This window comes from Didymosphaeria variabile (genome assembly GCF_027946475.1).
Source record: "Didymosphaeria variabile strain IMI 356815 chromosome Unknown scaffold_1, whole genome shotgun sequence".
NCBI classification, from domain to species: domain Eukaryota; kingdom Fungi; phylum Ascomycota; class Dothideomycetes; order Pleosporales; family Didymosphaeriaceae; genus Didymosphaeria; species Didymosphaeria variabile.
In genome coordinates, this window is record NW_026611620.1 from 2,716,065 (window position 1) to 2,730,827 (window position 14,763).

The window sequence follows — 14,763 nt, forward strand, 5'->3', positions numbered from 1 at the left end:
GTCATTCATTCACCCTAGGCTCTCACTGGCTATGTAACACACTCCTTCAACAGTCTTGCAATCGCCACAGTGAACTCTACCTGACTGAACCTCTTACCGGGACATGCTCTCGGTCCAGACGACCAGCCCACAAACTCCGCCCCATCAGGCGTTGCGAAATGCTCTTTGCCAGGCTCGCGCTTGATCCATCGGCTTGCACTAGATTCGTTGACATGGGAGCCCCAGACTGCGGACTGAAGTGGATGGCGTTGTAGTTGATCGATACGAACTTCTTGGGAGGGACGTTCGTGTCGACGCTGTTGAGCTTGAGGATTTGGTTCCTGTCGCCTGTGTATTTGGGATGCATCGGAATGGCGGAGAAGAAGCGCTGCGTTTCATACTATCACACGTCAGTGACATTCACCCCCCAGCCTAGGAGGAGACGTATCATCAATACTAGGGTACAAACAAGCCTTGGAAAGGTCTCGCTGTAGTCTAGCGTGCCGGCTTCAGTAAGTACTACTTCCGCCCTGACCCATTTCTGAATCTTGGGTATATAGCCAGCAATGGGAAGCTGGAGAAGATGTCGTCCCGTGACCAGCCACGTTGAAGATGAATAAATTGTCGTATAGCTCGCTGTCGGTTAGAGCTACTCTTTTTTCTTGATCTCCTTACTTTTCTTCTTCATTCGCGCGTACAAGCGTGCTGATCAGGTTATCCCGCGGCTGCATACCGTTCACAACGCATTCCTCTCCGCATCGACAGCGTCTTTGAGAAACTTGCGCACTTCCTGCACCGCGACTTATAATCTCTTCAAAATCGCTGGGATAAAGGCGCTTTGTAGCTTCGCCACAGCAAATGGCACAGGTGCGAGCATAATGGACGAGGAATTGATGCACGTGTGCATCGCCTCGCCAAAGCTGATCTCGTGCCCTGGATCCACAATCTCGACGCCCGTGTCGAAATCGTACTCCATCCGGAACGCCGCAGACATGAGGACATGCATCGCGATCTTTTCCGCGTCGCCTCTGAGCCCGCGTAGCGTGATCTCGTGTTCGTCCATCCACTTCCTTGCCACGCTGTCAACTGCTTGAGCGTGGCCCTCCAGACGAGCCTTGAGTTCGCCTCTTTGAAAGCTGGCGCCGTAACCTTCCGATGTCTCGACCAAGCACCACCATTAACACTATTGACGTTCTTCCCAGACGCATTAAACACATTGTACACATCCTCGTTTTTGATCCACGCCTGCCAGTTTGGGAACGGCTCCCTCGCGGCATCAACGCCCAAGACCATGATGTTAGTTCTGAACCGTGTGATGATGGCGAAAGCGGCGCCATGTTCAGCGTGCGAGGCGACGCGGTCGATCTGCGGCCAGCCGATGGTGGTGTAGTCTGTGGCATTGGGGTTCCATAGGGCGATGAAGAAAAGGAGGTACCGGATTTTGGAAGCGAAGAGCATCCATAGGGGGTCTTGCCATGATTCTAGGCGAATAACGATGGGCATATTGAGGGTGCGGGCAGAGAGATGGGTTTTGTAGAAAGCGTAAAGGCGGTTGGTGAATTTGAGAGCTGCTATTGCGAGGATGGTTTAGAAGATTGCACCGAGGAAATTCATGGTTTAGTTCGTGGCAGTTGATCCTTCGATTTGATTAGAACAAAGGCTTATAAAGGTGCTAAGGATGTCCTGGCAATCTATATGCACTGTAAGTACATGGACACACCGGATAATGTTGGATGTTAACCGCGTTGGGAAACTTGATGGACCTCGGGTGAGACTTCTACTGACTGGCTCCCCTTGCGCTAGACGGTGAGTGCAACATCCATTATCTCCTGAGTGCTAACGAATGCTGTTGCTCTCTGTACTAGTGGCTGAAGAACAAACATGACCGGACGGTGGGGGGCCATTGGACTTGGGCTAGCGCTGAGCTCAGAAAGGCGACGTTAAGGAAAGGTGTCGTAGATGCTTGTTCATGCGAAACAGGTGTACAGCAATCTGAAACTTCTCATCAGCGATTTGGTGAATTTGTGCGCTTCTTTGGTTCTGTTGTCTGACGCCTTTTGACTACCTCGAGAAAAGCGCAAGACACGATGCGACACCTAGAAAATTTTGGTTGACGAGTAGAGAGCCATATTATCACTAGGGACTGCGTCTTCTCAAGGGACCCAAAGCTATTTCTGCCTCGCAACCTCGTCCATGAGCGGCTTCGCTGGCATTGTCGCAAACCTCGCCATGACTTCCAGATTCTTCTCCTTGCTCATTTTCGTATCACTCTTACTGACCTCGGCCAAAATCTTGAAGTAGTCGATGTAAAACGCAGGGGTAAATGTGTTGAAGAACTTGGCCTCAACATGGAAGGGATTCGAGAAGGTGTGCGGCGCGCGGATGGGTACCGTAACGTAGTCGCCTGCTTTGGCATCAACGATGGTATTGTCAGGCGCGTGGAAGCGTATGGTGCCCTGCGTGACAAGAAATGTCTCGTCGTGCATTTCGTGCCAATGCGCAGGAGGACCAGCGGTTCCGGCTGGCACGGTGAATTCGGCACTTCCGATACGGTTGTCTTGTTCAGTCAGTTGGATGTGGGAGGGCACGGAAGATAGTGAGAATTGAGCGATGGCCTACCGGTCCGCGAACCATCTTCCATGACCCTGCAGGTTATGTGGCCCAGCTTCAGGATTTCGCCCGACTTTGCTGGGACGAAGTTGATCGGCCGCCTAGGCATAGCCATGTTGGCGAGTGCTTGTCGAGCTTCGTCGTCCATTGTGGTGATATGGAAAACACGATCGATAGAGCAATAGCGGGTAAGGGAATTGACCTAGATTGAAAGCTAAATCGGAGTAGTCACACGAAGAACAGGGAGAAGATGGGAGGCAAAAGAACGAAGTCAGAATGCGAAGAGCAAGCTAATGTATGGCAGCAGGTACAACTGCGGAGAGCCGATGCGGCTGCAGGAGCGTTCAACAGGGCGAGCTAGCGAGGCTGTAATACGATGGGCGGATGCAGAAAGCACACAAGAGGACAACGTCGTAAGTTCTGGTTTACTAGACGACTCTGCGAAACTGTAGAGTCCAGCTGTTCAGGTTTGGAGCTTCACATTGAACTTGGGTGCATACCCCGCGGCTAGATGCGGCTAGGGCGGGGAAGGTGCACTAGTGCTGGGAACAGCTCCAGGGCGCTGGTGCTTGCACAACGTGAGGACCTTCCACGAGTTGTCACCAACGCGCCCTGCTGGCATAGCCGCCTACGCCTCGCCCGAGTAAGCCTCTGGGCTTCGAGAACGCGTCACGCTGGTGCCTACCTTTCTTTGATCCCCACTAAGCCCGCGACTCACGCAGTTTGTACTTTGTAGCAGCAGTAGCAGCAGTATCAGCACGAAGCTTCCACTCACACACGCAGCTCCATAAGGGCCAGCAGCCATGCCGAAGCTTTTTGCAGTCCTCGAGAATAACCCGCAGGTGATGAACCATTTCGCCTACGCCCTGGGTCTCGACAAATCGCTCTCGTTCTACGACATCTACTCGCTCGACGACCCTGACCTCCTTGCCTTCATCCCACGACCCGCCCTCGCACTTCTCGTCATCATCCCCCTCACGCCGACCTGGAACGAAGCCCGCACAGCTGAGGACAGAGACAAGCCAGAATACGCGGGTAAGGGCGAGGAAGAGCCTGTCATCTGGTTCACGCAGACTATCGGGAACGCCTGCGGGTCTATTGGCCTCACGCACGCTCTGCTGAACAGCGACGCGTCGAAGCGTATACACCCTGGTTCGGCCTTGGATCGGATCCGCAAAGAGGCGCTGCCGAAGGCGATGGCGGAGCGGGCCAAGGTGCTGGAGGAATCGTCCGCATTCGAGAAGGCGCACGCAGAGGCGGTCAAGTTGGGTGATACCGAAGCGCCAACGCCAGCGTCGGACAAGCATACCGGGCAGCACTTTGTTACCTTCGTCAAAGGCAAAGATGGGCATCTGTGGGAGCTGGAAGGCTCGAGGAAAGGACCGCTAGATCGGGGAGCATTGGAGAAGGATGAGGATGTACTGAGCCCGGCCGCGCTGGAGAAAGGTCTCGGGAGGTTGATGAAGATCGAGGCGGAAAAGGGTGGGGATCTGAGATTTTCTGCCATAGCACTTGCGGAGAGCTTGGATTGACTTCTTGCATGTTGTGTGTGTGCAAGCCTTGAAGGACATGTGCGTCTCCACAATATCAGGGAGGAGCATCGAGTCCGGACATCGGAGGGAGATCCTAAGTACCATGGAGTCTCGGATTCGGAGCGACATCGCTCGGAAGCACTGTTCGGTCTTCGGTTCAGAGACGCGAGGATTGGCGCCGATACCGGAAGCCGCGGCTCGTAGCGGGGTACGTGGGGTAAGCACAGGCAATCTCAAGAAATGTTTTTGAACGCGCGACAGTCCCTCTGATCCCACATCCTCTTGCAAAATGTCCAACTTCAACATAGTCGTTCTTGCTGGTATGTCCACCCGTCGCTTTCCAAGTGTAGATGCTGACCCAATGGTGCAGGTGACGGCGTCGGCCCTGAGGTAGGAGCTCTATGCAACTGTAGATAGAAAAGAGCTTACGCATAGTTTCCAGATTGTAGCAGAGGCCATCAAGGTAGGCTTTCAGGCAAGCACGTCACTCCTACACAGACAATTGACAACTCCAGGTTCTTAAAGTAGTCGAGAAGACCACCGACATCAAGTTTACCTTCCAAGAGCACCTTTTCGGAGGCGTACGCTGGCCAGCCTTCTCTTGTCGTTGAAATGGCTAACAGCTACAGTGCTCGATAGACAAGCATAACAATCCTCTGACCGACGAAGCCCTCGCAGCATGCAAATCTGCAGATGCCATCATCCTCGGCGCAGTCGGAGGGCCTGTAAGCCTCCCACAGGTTCCTCATTGTCCCCTCACGCGTTAACATGCACAGAAATGGGGAACCGGCACGGTCCGCCCAGAGCAGGGCATCCTCAGGCTTCGCAAAGAATTAGGCACCTTCGGTAACCTACGACCTTGCTTCTTCGCCTCGGACTCATTGGTCGACGCGTCGCCGCTCAAGGCTGATATCGCACGCGGTACCAACTTCAATATCGTCCGTGAACTCACTGGCGGTATATACTTTGGCGACCGGAAGGAAGACGAGGGCGATGGCAAGGCGATGGACACAGAGCCCTACAGCGTAGAAGAGATCGAGCGTGTCGTCCGGTTAGCGGGTAACCTCGCCAGCGTGGAAAACCCTCCGGTGCCAGTCTGGAGCTTGGACAAGGCCAACGTGCTCGCGACGTCACGGTTATGGCGGAAGACGTTTGAGCGCATCATGAAGGAGGAATACCCGAACCTACAATCGGGCACCCACCTTATTGACTCCGCTGCGATGCTTATGATCAAGAACCCCCGGTCACTGAACGGCGTTATTGTCACCAGCAACTTGTTCGGCGACATCATTAGCGACGAGGCGAGCGTTATCCCCGGCAGCTTGGGTCTGCTTCCCAGCGCCAGTTTGGGCGGCATCCCAGATGGGAAGACGCGCATCAACGGTATCTACGAGCCTATTCACGGTAAGCTTTGTTGAATTTGCAGTGCTGTGCTGCGTTCGCTAATACCCAGCAGGCTCTGCACCCGACATTGCAGGAAAGGGCATCTGCAACCCCGTTGCAACCATCCTCTCTATCAGCATGATGTTCAAGTATTCGCTATGCCGCCCTGAAATATCGAAACAGATCGATGAAGCTGTGAAGGTGGTCATTGACAAGGGCATCCGAACGGGCGACATCGGCGGCAAGTCAAATACCTCCGAGGTGGGCGACGCCGTTGCGGCAGAGCTAGAGAGTCTACTCAAGAAGTAAAAACTCGAATTCGAAACCGTCATGTCTTTGCGGTCGTTTTTCCTACATGTACGATTTATGCAGCTTCGACCATGTTAACGATGAGGTACGACCGCAATAGAAAACGTAGGGTACTCATCGACGGCCTGCCCTGAACTACGCACTACGTCTAAATTTGAGGTCCGCATAGAGTGTCTTGGTATTGACTCATTGGTTTCAACGCGAAGCTTCCCCACGCGTTGGGTTATCCGAACAGGATAGTTATTCCGGCGTGACCGTGTCTTGTGCGATGGTCGGTACCGAGTGCCTGAGCATGACCGCGCCACGACAACCGCCACTTCAGACAGTCTTGGAACTCGTATCAATTTCGACAAAGGCGCATTCCAGAAGCAAGAGCAGCTTCCACGCAATGCCAAAATAAGGGGTTGATAACGACACTGATCAGCGGCCGTACTTTGTGGAGTGGCAGAACAGTACCATGTGATAAGCGACTGTTCCACATCTCCCAAAGCAACGTCGAAATTGTTAGACACAGAAACGTTCTTATCCTCGGTTCAAGTCAAACCTGGCACTGACTTAGGATGTTCTTCATGATATAGACGACGGAAGGCCGAGTACGTAGCCGGCTGCCGGCGCGGTGTTTGAGATCGCCTTACATAGTTGAATCACCTGCCGTGATTACCAGCAAGGGCGTCTCTCAAATCCGCCGTTTAGTTGTCTACAAGATGACTTTCTACAAAGGTGGAAAGGCGAATAAGGTCTCCTCCACGGACCCGCACTCGCGCTCAAAGAAGCGCCGCCATGACGGAAGCGGAAAGCGTGAAACGCTGCGCGAGGAACCACAACCAAACGCGAGTCTAACTTCCTCACCAAGCAATCAACATGATCTCTCTCACAAACACGTCGGCTGGCTGTAAACGCTCCAGCTATTTTGTTTCGAAACGCAGACCTGGTCCGCCCTCCAATCCGACCCATGGTGCCTCGCGCACCCATATTGGCTGCGGACCCTCTCGAGATCCGCTTTAGCGCTCTACTCAGCAGCATGTAGGTAGTACAATGGCTGAGACCATGGCCAAAACTTACGGCATAGCATTTCCTGGACGCGCTATGGAGTAGTGCGCTTCCATCCCAAAGGTGAAAGCTCCCATGAACCGAGACACTCCTTTCCTTGACGGACATTCACTCCTTTGTACTTCTCCTTCACCAGAGCGTCGGGCCGTTTCTCTTCTTTCTGCTGTGGATCACCACTTTGAGCATTTTTCGCACGTTGGCTGGCGACGAAGGGAGAGCTACATTGTCAATCGACTACGTTGGGACTCCCGGAGGCACCTAGCGTTGTGCAGAGCGACTTCTCCATTAGTCTCTTTCCGGCTCTTTTTATATAGAGACGCTGCGCTCTCTCCACTCATTCAAGAAAAACCTTGCCAAACACTACGCACCCTGAACAGCAGACTTTTCGAAACCATGCACATCAACGCACTCTTGTTCCTTGCGCTAGCAGGTCTCACCCAGCTATGCAGTGGGCACATGCATCTTCACTATCCCCCAACACTGAAAGGGGAGAATAATCCTTTCACGCAGGGCGAATCCGACCCGTATCTCAACTACAACTACGGATGCTGTGGTCGAGAGGTACCGGGTCCTTGTAAGGGCCACCTAGATCTCGTAGACACAAATGAAGGCAAACCGGTCGTCACGTGGTCTCCCGGTCAGAAGGTCAACTTCACTCTATCCGGATCTTCTACTACAGACGTGAAAGGAGGAACGCATTATGGGGGCAGTTGCAGCGTCGGCTTCTCCACCGACAAGGGCAAGTCCTTCAAGGTTGCGACTACATGGAACGGGGATTGCCCGCATCGCGAGGGCAGCATTGATCCGTCTACACAGTCCTTTGACTTCACAATTCCGGCAGACCTTCCAAGCGGTGACCGGACTATCTTCGCTTGGACGTGGGTTAACCGGGAGAAGGAGTTTAATATGAACTGCGCCGTTGTAACTATCGCCGGTTCCGATGGGTCTCAGGATCCTGGAGGCCAGCCAGCTTCTAGCAGCGCTGCTTCAAAGCCTTCTCCAACCTCTTCCACGGTTCCGAAGCAGTCGTCCGCAGCGCCATCTCAGCCCCTCAAGAGCCAGTCTCCCGAACCTCCACTGCAACCTACTCAGACACAGCCTTCATCCGCCCAGCCTACAAACTCCGCGCAATACACTCTTGAAGGTTGCACCTGCTCTTGTCCTTATCAGACCTGGTCCTCCGCTTGCAGCTGTTTCGAATGCAAGTCGCCCACCACCAAGCGCCATCTCATTGAACGCAAGGTCCTTGAATTGCACAAGCGCCATGTGCAGAATGCCGAAAAGCTCAACGTCCCTGTTCGACGCGCCGAAGCAGTGGCATGGAACAGTCGCCCCGATATGCTGTTGAGCATTGACTTTCCAGGTGCTTCTTGCCACTCCAAGGGCAACCCATTCGAGCTGGAGTTTCCGGACCCTGGGCCAGACGTTGTTGCCGGCGATGGTGAATACGAGCTTGCGACCCCTGATTGCACTTAAGCTGTTTTTTTGTTCGTTTCTTTATTGAGGCCAATGGGTGTTGACCGCCCAAGCACCTCATTTTCTTCGCGTCTGTGAGCCTACTCTGTGTGAATACACTTGGTGGTTTTTCTTTTGCATCTGCTCACATTAATATCCTGCATTGCGACGTTCGTATGTCGTTTCTCGCTTCTAGTGTTGACGCATGTATTCTATCTTTCCTAGACATCGTTGTGTAGACTTCTGATGTCCGACCCTACCGCTTCCGGACTTTCTCATCGCATATCACATTGTTTACAGCATAAATTCGTAACGATCAGAAAGTCTTTATCGATGCCTTGCTTTTACAAACAAATGTTTTGCCAATGATTTTCGATCCAAGCGTCACTATCGGCTAAACAGCATATTGACAATATGCCTGCCCTTTCCAGCATCCCCACATAACACTTTGATCCAAGCCACACCTGCATAGATGCAATGTGGGGTCCACTAGAGCATGCACAGGTCATTACACATTGCTCTGACTTCTTCGTGTTTTGTCTCCAGTCCGGTCGGAAGGCCAGTCAACAAACATGCAGTCAACGATGGGCATCGTTCTCGTAGCGCTCATGGCCACATTAGCTAGCGCGCAGAATACGTCCAACCCAATCCCGGGGGGGCCCTCGTTCAAAGATTTTCTACGGTTCTCCTGTTCCGAGCTCAACATCCAACGCATCGATCCGTAAGTCCCACCAAGACCCATCCTTTCGAGAACGTAATATGAATACTCTTCCAGTCTCGTGACCCCCGGTGTAGTCCCCTCCCCCCACCTCCACCAGTTCGTCGGCGGCAACGCCCTCGCACCCATCATGGACCCATCCCTCAACGTTTCCGGAAAAGCCACCTGCACGACATGCACATATACCGAAGACTTCTCAAACTACTGGACCGCGGTGTTATTCTTTAAAGCGCGAAACGGGAGTTTCCATCGTGTGCCGCTGATGGGGAACCTAGGGCTGGAAAGGCAAAGAGGGGGCATGACGGTGTATTACACGGCGCCGTACGATAAGAAGACGAAGGTTACTGCATTCAAGCCCGTGAGTCAAATCTAGCCCCACCGATGACGGCGTATATGTGCTGACAAGGGGTCAGGGCTTCCGCATGCTCATCGGCGACCCTGGGTATCGGGCCCCAAGCCCAAACACCCAAGAATACAAAAGCATAGCGTTCCGCTGCTTCACTGAGCCGTGGGGCCCTGCGCCTCCAAACTCTGAGATTGGCGGTGATTGGGATACCAGGCATTTGCCAGAAAAGCCGTGTCCGTATGGGCTGCGGGTGAACAATTTTTTCCCCACGTGCTGGGATGGCGTGAACGTGGATAGTCCGGATCATAAGAGCCACGTATCGTATCCGTCAAAGGGGACGTTCGAGACGGAGTGGGAGTGTCCCAGCACGTATGTGATCTTCTCCATCGTGAGAAGCCACTAAGACTAACGCAATCCAGACACTCCGTCAAGCTCCCCCAGGTCCTCTACGAGACAATCTGGGATACTTCCGCCTTCAACGACGGATCAATATGGCCTGCAGACGGGACTCAGCCATTCGTCTTTAGCATGGGCGATCCCACCGGATATGGTTGGCATGGAGACTATATGTTTGGGTGGAAGGGCGATGCGCTACAGAGAGCGATGGACAGGTATTGTGGGACTGATTGCCAGGTATTGGAGACGCAGAGTATTGAGGAGGCGAACATGTGTGCGGAAGCGGTTGTCGTGAACGAGCCGATCGACGGGTGGCTGGGGGCAATGCCTGGAGGAGTGGACGTTACGTCTTAAGCGCAAGGTACGCTCCAATCAGGTGTTTATGTGTGTGCATCCATAATGTTCAATCAGAAAGATTTGGCGTGCGAATATATTATAATTTTAGAATAACAAGAAACGAAGGAGGGTGGCCATCTATGCGGGTGTGATCAAGGGAACGTTGCATTCGGGAAGTAGAACAATATCACACACAAAGCCAAGAATTTACTGGTAACATGGATTGAGTATCATTGTAACTCAAGTCGCTTTGAACGGAAATATCGGCACAACACTATTTACTTCGATCCGCCCTTGCGGCCAGCCTCCTTAGCTGCTTCGCTGCCTGGCTCAAACGATCCAGAGGATGCCTTTCCGCCCTGCGAAGCGATCTCGCGCTACAGATTGTTAACATCTCCCATTCGTAAAAAGAGCAGGTATACAAACCTGCTTATCGGCGTCCATAGAGGCGAAGCCACCCGAGTGGGATGATTGTCCGCCCTTGGAGGCAATGTTCTGAACCTCTTCCTTGGGGCGGTTGGCAAAATTTCCGGGGTTGCCGTTGCCAGACATGTTGTATGGTTGTAAGGTTTGGTGAGAAAACTGTGGTTTTGGACCTGTTGACGTGCTGCAGATGATAGTCAATGCCAGTGTGAGGCGGGCGATGAGGTGTTTTATATACGCGCCAGGACGGTGTTATTGTCGTCAGAGGACAGTCAGATCAGCACAGAACTTGTCAGCATCGGACAGCGTCACAGGAAGCGAAGCGTAGGCATGATGCCATGCGTACGTCGCCGAATGCTGCTACGGCAGAAGATGCGCTACCTACAGCCTGCTCGCTGTGCTGTTTCCGCGGTAGCCCACGGCAGTGTGAAGGCTTAATTGAGCCATCTACATCACGTATCGCCCGCGTGCACTTGCCGCTGTAAGGTGCATAATAAACATGACGTTTAGACGACATGGCAGTAGTGGAGTGACAGCGCGGACACGTTTCAGGAAGCCCCGGAGCAGTATGGCGCTAGGTACAGTGGGCATCGAAGAGTGGGTTTTGCGGGGAACGAAGAATACATGATGTCTAGACGAAGAGAGAGTGGGTTGGTGGCAGGGGCGATCGGCAGCGCTAGTTTTGTTCCTGACAAAGCACGTGAGCACGCGACGGCGCGTTGACATGACCGTGATGGCAGTCTTGGTTTGACATGACGACTCCCATCAGCTTCCTCCCTTGCACCGACTTGGTGATTCATACAACTCCATCCGCTAATCTCACGTGAGAAGTCTCCTCGTGTGGCCAACACTACGTCATCTACCGCACCACACCTGCATCCGATTAGCCTCTCACGCTCCTCTCCGCCCATTTCCTCGTCTTTTCCCCTTTCCTCGACCCTAATGTTGCTGTTGCTGACTGTGCGGTCGGTCTTGGTTTTGAAGTACGGCGGGTACGTGAATATCATCGTGTGGATGAGAGAAGCGAGTGTGCAGATTCATGGTGTGGCTGTGCGGCTCTTTGACTTGTGGGGATCCGGATCCCACTAAACGAGCATGGACGGTAATGAGGCAGTACATTGTGGGCGCGAACGAATGTCCGCAACACTTGCGCCTCGTCCGTGAGGCAGTCAAATGATGGTTTCTACCAGATCATCGAAGAGAGTCTGGAGGTCATCCGACTCTTGAAGGCCTGATTCGACCCTGCGTCCAGGTTCCGCGCTTGTTCTCCACGTCCACCTTGTCACCTGAAGCACCGACGCCTTCGAAACACCAATAAGAACGTTGAAGAGGCCAGAGATAGATTCGAGTAAAGCCATTTCGAAGTATAGAGGATTGCATTGCGGCGGAAAGTGTTCTCTGAGGTTGGCCTTCTTAAAGTAGTCGACCTAGATGGGGCTATGTTGAACGCCTTGTACCCGGTCAAGGCAATCGTTGCTGCCTCAGGTATGTTGCATCTAGGCAACTACTACCATGACGACCTCCCTGGTAAGATTTTCCACGATGGCACTCTCATTGTTAGTTGTGCCTTTTCTGCCCACTAGATCGACGAGTCCAGAACATGTTCAGAAGTGAATTTGGGAAATGAATCGGTACAGCAACATGTCAAATTAAGAGTACATTGTGTTGTCTCAGAAAATGCGGAGTCCGATTGCACGCAAACGTTTGACCTACAATTGTACATGAGTGGTAAGACCTCGAATATTCAGTAATGTCGGTAGCGCCATCATGCTAGTAGAACAAGATCTGCGTTGAGTTTGATTCTAGACCGATCCCTAGTGTTACCCAGCTTTATGCTCTGTCCGTCTACACTGAGTTGATGTTTACTTGACTATTGTCATGATGCACGTGTATTTGACTCGTTACAGGACAAATCAAGCAATTTAAGCACTTCTCCTCAAAGTGGTTGGCAGTGCATCGACGACCGTAAAGGCAACTACGTCTAGGATTCATGGTGTCAATTTGCGTAAACTTGGAGAAATCAGTCGTCGTGAAATGCCTGAATTGCCCGCCGCACGCACCTAACGACATAGAGAGGATTTTTCTAGGTCCGTCCATCGGTCCCCCGTAAATGTTATGAAGACATACGTAGGACGCGGCGCACGGTCTACGACTCTGGGATCTTGTCATCGTCCTTGCTACATCCTGGTCTTCACAGAAAGCAGGCTCTTGATAATGTGACCATCAGCGGTACAGAACGAGGTCGTGGTTTGGCAAATCCAATCGTAGAGCGAGTTACTCTGGATACATGCAGGTGATCTCGCCTTTGGCTTTTCAAGGATGTGTCCTAGCAAGCTGAAAGCCGACCTTTATCTCGACACGAGAGAGCAGGTACGCAATTCCCATTTTTCGAGGGCTTAGGTGTACGCAAAGCTGGGGAAGGGATCAATTGTATGTCTACAGCGCGACGCTTGCGATCAAGTGGATCTACGTCCGTGTCTCTGAACTTTAGCTCCAAAATCAGTCCTTCATCAACCAAGCAAAATCCTAAGGTCAAAATGCGCTCCCGTAAACGACCTGCCCCACCCAGTTACATCGCCCTGCGGCAACGCCCGAAATGGGCATCACTGTGCAGATGCGCTCCGCCTTCCTTGGCTAGCGGGGCTGTACATTGCATACAAAGCCTTCGAACTCCGATGCCAACCACGTCTCTTACGCTATCCAACGAGTTACCAGGTCTCATAGGAACTTGCATAAACATTGGAGACAACGTTCACACCACGGGACATCGATTTGCAGCCCAACACTCGATCGAGTGTACCCAGTCTTGTTGCACGCCTAACGTCGTACCTGTGGACAACCTTGCGACGGGCTGTGACGAAGCCAAGAGATGCTGTGTAGGGCTGATCGCCGGTGAGGTCTGATTCTTGAGTATCGCGCTAAAGGCTTTGACTTATGAAAGCCCTTCTTACAAGCAAGACCCTCCAAAACTCGTCGCAATATCTTCACGGCTATCGCTAGCAATATTTTGCAACCAACCAGCCACTCAACTATTTCCATTTTGACACCATCAAGATGGTCCGCTGGTACCCTCGCGACACCCGCTGGCGCGGCGTCCAAAAACACTACTTCAACGTCTCCACCTTTAAGTCGCTCGTCCTCGTTGCATACGTAATCCTCATCATCGTGGAAGGCGCCCTCCTACGACGCTGGTTCCGAGAATCTAACAGACGCTTGAGCACGAATGACATGCCGTGAGCTTCCCTCCCCTTCGCACCTCTTTCCACTCAAGACGTAGCTGAACTAGATTAGATGGGCTTTCTGGGCGCGCACAGGTGTCTACCTCGTCATCGACGCCGCCCTCTCCCTCGTAATGGCGTACTTCACCTGGAAGGAGGAATGGCACCCCGTTGCCGCACTGGTAACCGCCATCCTAGTTTTCGGCCTGTGGTTCGCGGCGTGTTTCTTCAATGCGATAGTAGCATACAGCAACGAGTACTGGTTCAAGCAGTCAGACCAGTGGCAGAGAATTGCATATGGGGAGGCGGGCTTGCAGGCGACGATTGCGGCGTGTTATCTTGCTATGATGGGATTTGCAGCGAAGGCGGTGCATGAGTGGAGGAAGGTCAAAATTGGGAAGTTGAGCGGTTACGAGGCGGATCCGAGGGTTGATGAGTTGGATCTGGAAGAGAGAGAGGGAATAAAGTGTGCGGAGGAGCCAGAGCTTGTGCACAGGAACGGGAGTGAGAGGAGGTTGACAGTTTGATAAAGTGGTGCCTATGATGGGTTGGGTTCACGCAGTGGATCATACGACTTTTAGACGACTATGAATAATGTTTAATCACTTAAGAACGACCGTAGACAAGCGCAAAAATCGAATTGAGATGACTCAAGTGTCCTCTCCCCACGTCAAAGTAATTTAACCCATGCATAAACCCATTTATTTACACTCCCCCCATCGCGGTCACACCTCGCAAGATCTGGGTGATTCTTCTCCATGTGTCAAGCCTAATAATCCTTTCTCGTAGATCCATTAAGCCTCTTGCGCCATGGCACGGTGCATCTGAACCTGTTGACCCGATCGCTACCCCGAGGCGAAAACTTTGTCACGAGGCGTGTGAGGGCATGACAAGCGGCGGTTTTTTGCTGCAACCCCCGGGATACTGTGCAGATTAGTATCACAGTGTGAAAGTGAAGTCGGCCTTACCCCGCTTTTTTGATAATGTCTGGCTGTCACTTCGACATCA

The 14,763-nt window shown here is 52.6% G+C and overlaps 8 protein-coding genes across 8 annotated transcripts; 5 read left to right on the forward strand and 3 right to left on the reverse strand.

Moving 5' to 3' along the window:
* Positions 1–76: 76 nt before the first annotated feature.
* On the reverse strand, positions 77–1,482 carry N0V89_000860 (uncharacterized protein; the record flags this gene model as incomplete). Its single annotated transcript, XM_056209679.1, has 3 exons — positions 77–379; positions 833–1,115; positions 1,184–1,482. 3 exons carry the CDS (start codon positions 1,480–1,482, stop codon positions 77–79), a joined length of 885 nt encoding a protein of 294 aa, XP_056076501.1.
* A 665-nt stretch (positions 1,483–2,147) lies between these two features.
* Positions 2,148–2,737, reverse strand: N0V89_000861 (uncharacterized protein; the record flags this gene model as incomplete). The annotated part of the gene is made up of 2 exons (XM_056209680.1): positions 2,148–2,536; positions 2,599–2,737. The coding sequence occupies 2 exons, from the start codon at positions 2,735–2,737 to the stop codon at positions 2,148–2,150; spliced, it is 528 nt and encodes a 175-aa protein (XP_056076502.1).
* Positions 2,738–3,392: 655 nt separating this feature from the next.
* On the forward strand, positions 3,393–4,121 carry N0V89_000862 (uncharacterized protein; the record flags this gene model as incomplete). The annotated part of the gene is made up of 1 exon (XM_056209681.1): positions 3,393–4,121. One exon carries the CDS (start codon positions 3,393–3,395, stop codon positions 4,119–4,121), a length of 729 nt encoding a protein of 242 aa, XP_056076503.1.
* A 289-nt stretch (positions 4,122–4,410) lies between these two features.
* LEU2 (3-isopropylmalate dehydrogenase) lies at positions 4,411–5,813 on the forward strand (the record flags this gene model as incomplete). The annotated part of the gene is made up of 7 exons (XM_056209682.1): positions 4,411–4,441; positions 4,492–4,511; positions 4,564–4,584; positions 4,637–4,702; positions 4,751–4,846; positions 4,898–5,525; positions 5,578–5,813. The coding sequence occupies 7 exons, from the start codon at positions 4,411–4,413 to the stop codon at positions 5,811–5,813; spliced, it is 1,098 nt and encodes a 365-aa protein (XP_056076504.1).
* A 1,443-nt stretch (positions 5,814–7,256) lies between these two features.
* N0V89_000864 (uncharacterized protein) lies at positions 7,257–8,339 on the forward strand (the record flags this gene model as incomplete). Its single annotated transcript, XM_056209683.1, has 1 exon — positions 7,257–8,339. One exon carries the CDS (start codon positions 7,257–7,259, stop codon positions 8,337–8,339), a length of 1,083 nt encoding a protein of 360 aa, XP_056076505.1.
* Positions 8,340–8,902: 563 nt separating this feature from the next.
* Positions 8,903–10,132, forward strand: N0V89_000865 (uncharacterized protein; the record flags this gene model as incomplete). The annotated part of the gene is made up of 4 exons (XM_056209684.1): positions 8,903–9,039; positions 9,094–9,394; positions 9,450–9,478; positions 9,802–10,132. 4 exons carry the CDS (start codon positions 8,903–8,905, stop codon positions 10,130–10,132), a joined length of 798 nt encoding a protein of 265 aa, XP_056076506.1.
* A 260-nt stretch (positions 10,133–10,392) lies between these two features.
* CON10 (conidiation-specific expression protein) lies at positions 10,393–10,666 on the reverse strand (the record flags this gene model as incomplete). Its single annotated transcript, XM_056209685.1, has 2 exons — positions 10,393–10,491; positions 10,541–10,666. The coding sequence occupies 2 exons, from the start codon at positions 10,664–10,666 to the stop codon at positions 10,393–10,395; spliced, it is 225 nt and encodes a 74-aa protein (XP_056076507.1).
* A 2,925-nt stretch (positions 10,667–13,591) lies between these two features.
* N0V89_000867 (uncharacterized protein) lies at positions 13,592–14,282 on the forward strand (the record flags this gene model as incomplete). Its single annotated transcript, XM_056209686.1, has 2 exons — positions 13,592–13,770; positions 13,829–14,282. 2 exons carry the CDS (start codon positions 13,592–13,594, stop codon positions 14,280–14,282), a joined length of 633 nt encoding a protein of 210 aa, XP_056076508.1.
* Positions 14,283–14,763: the final 481 nt, after the last annotated feature.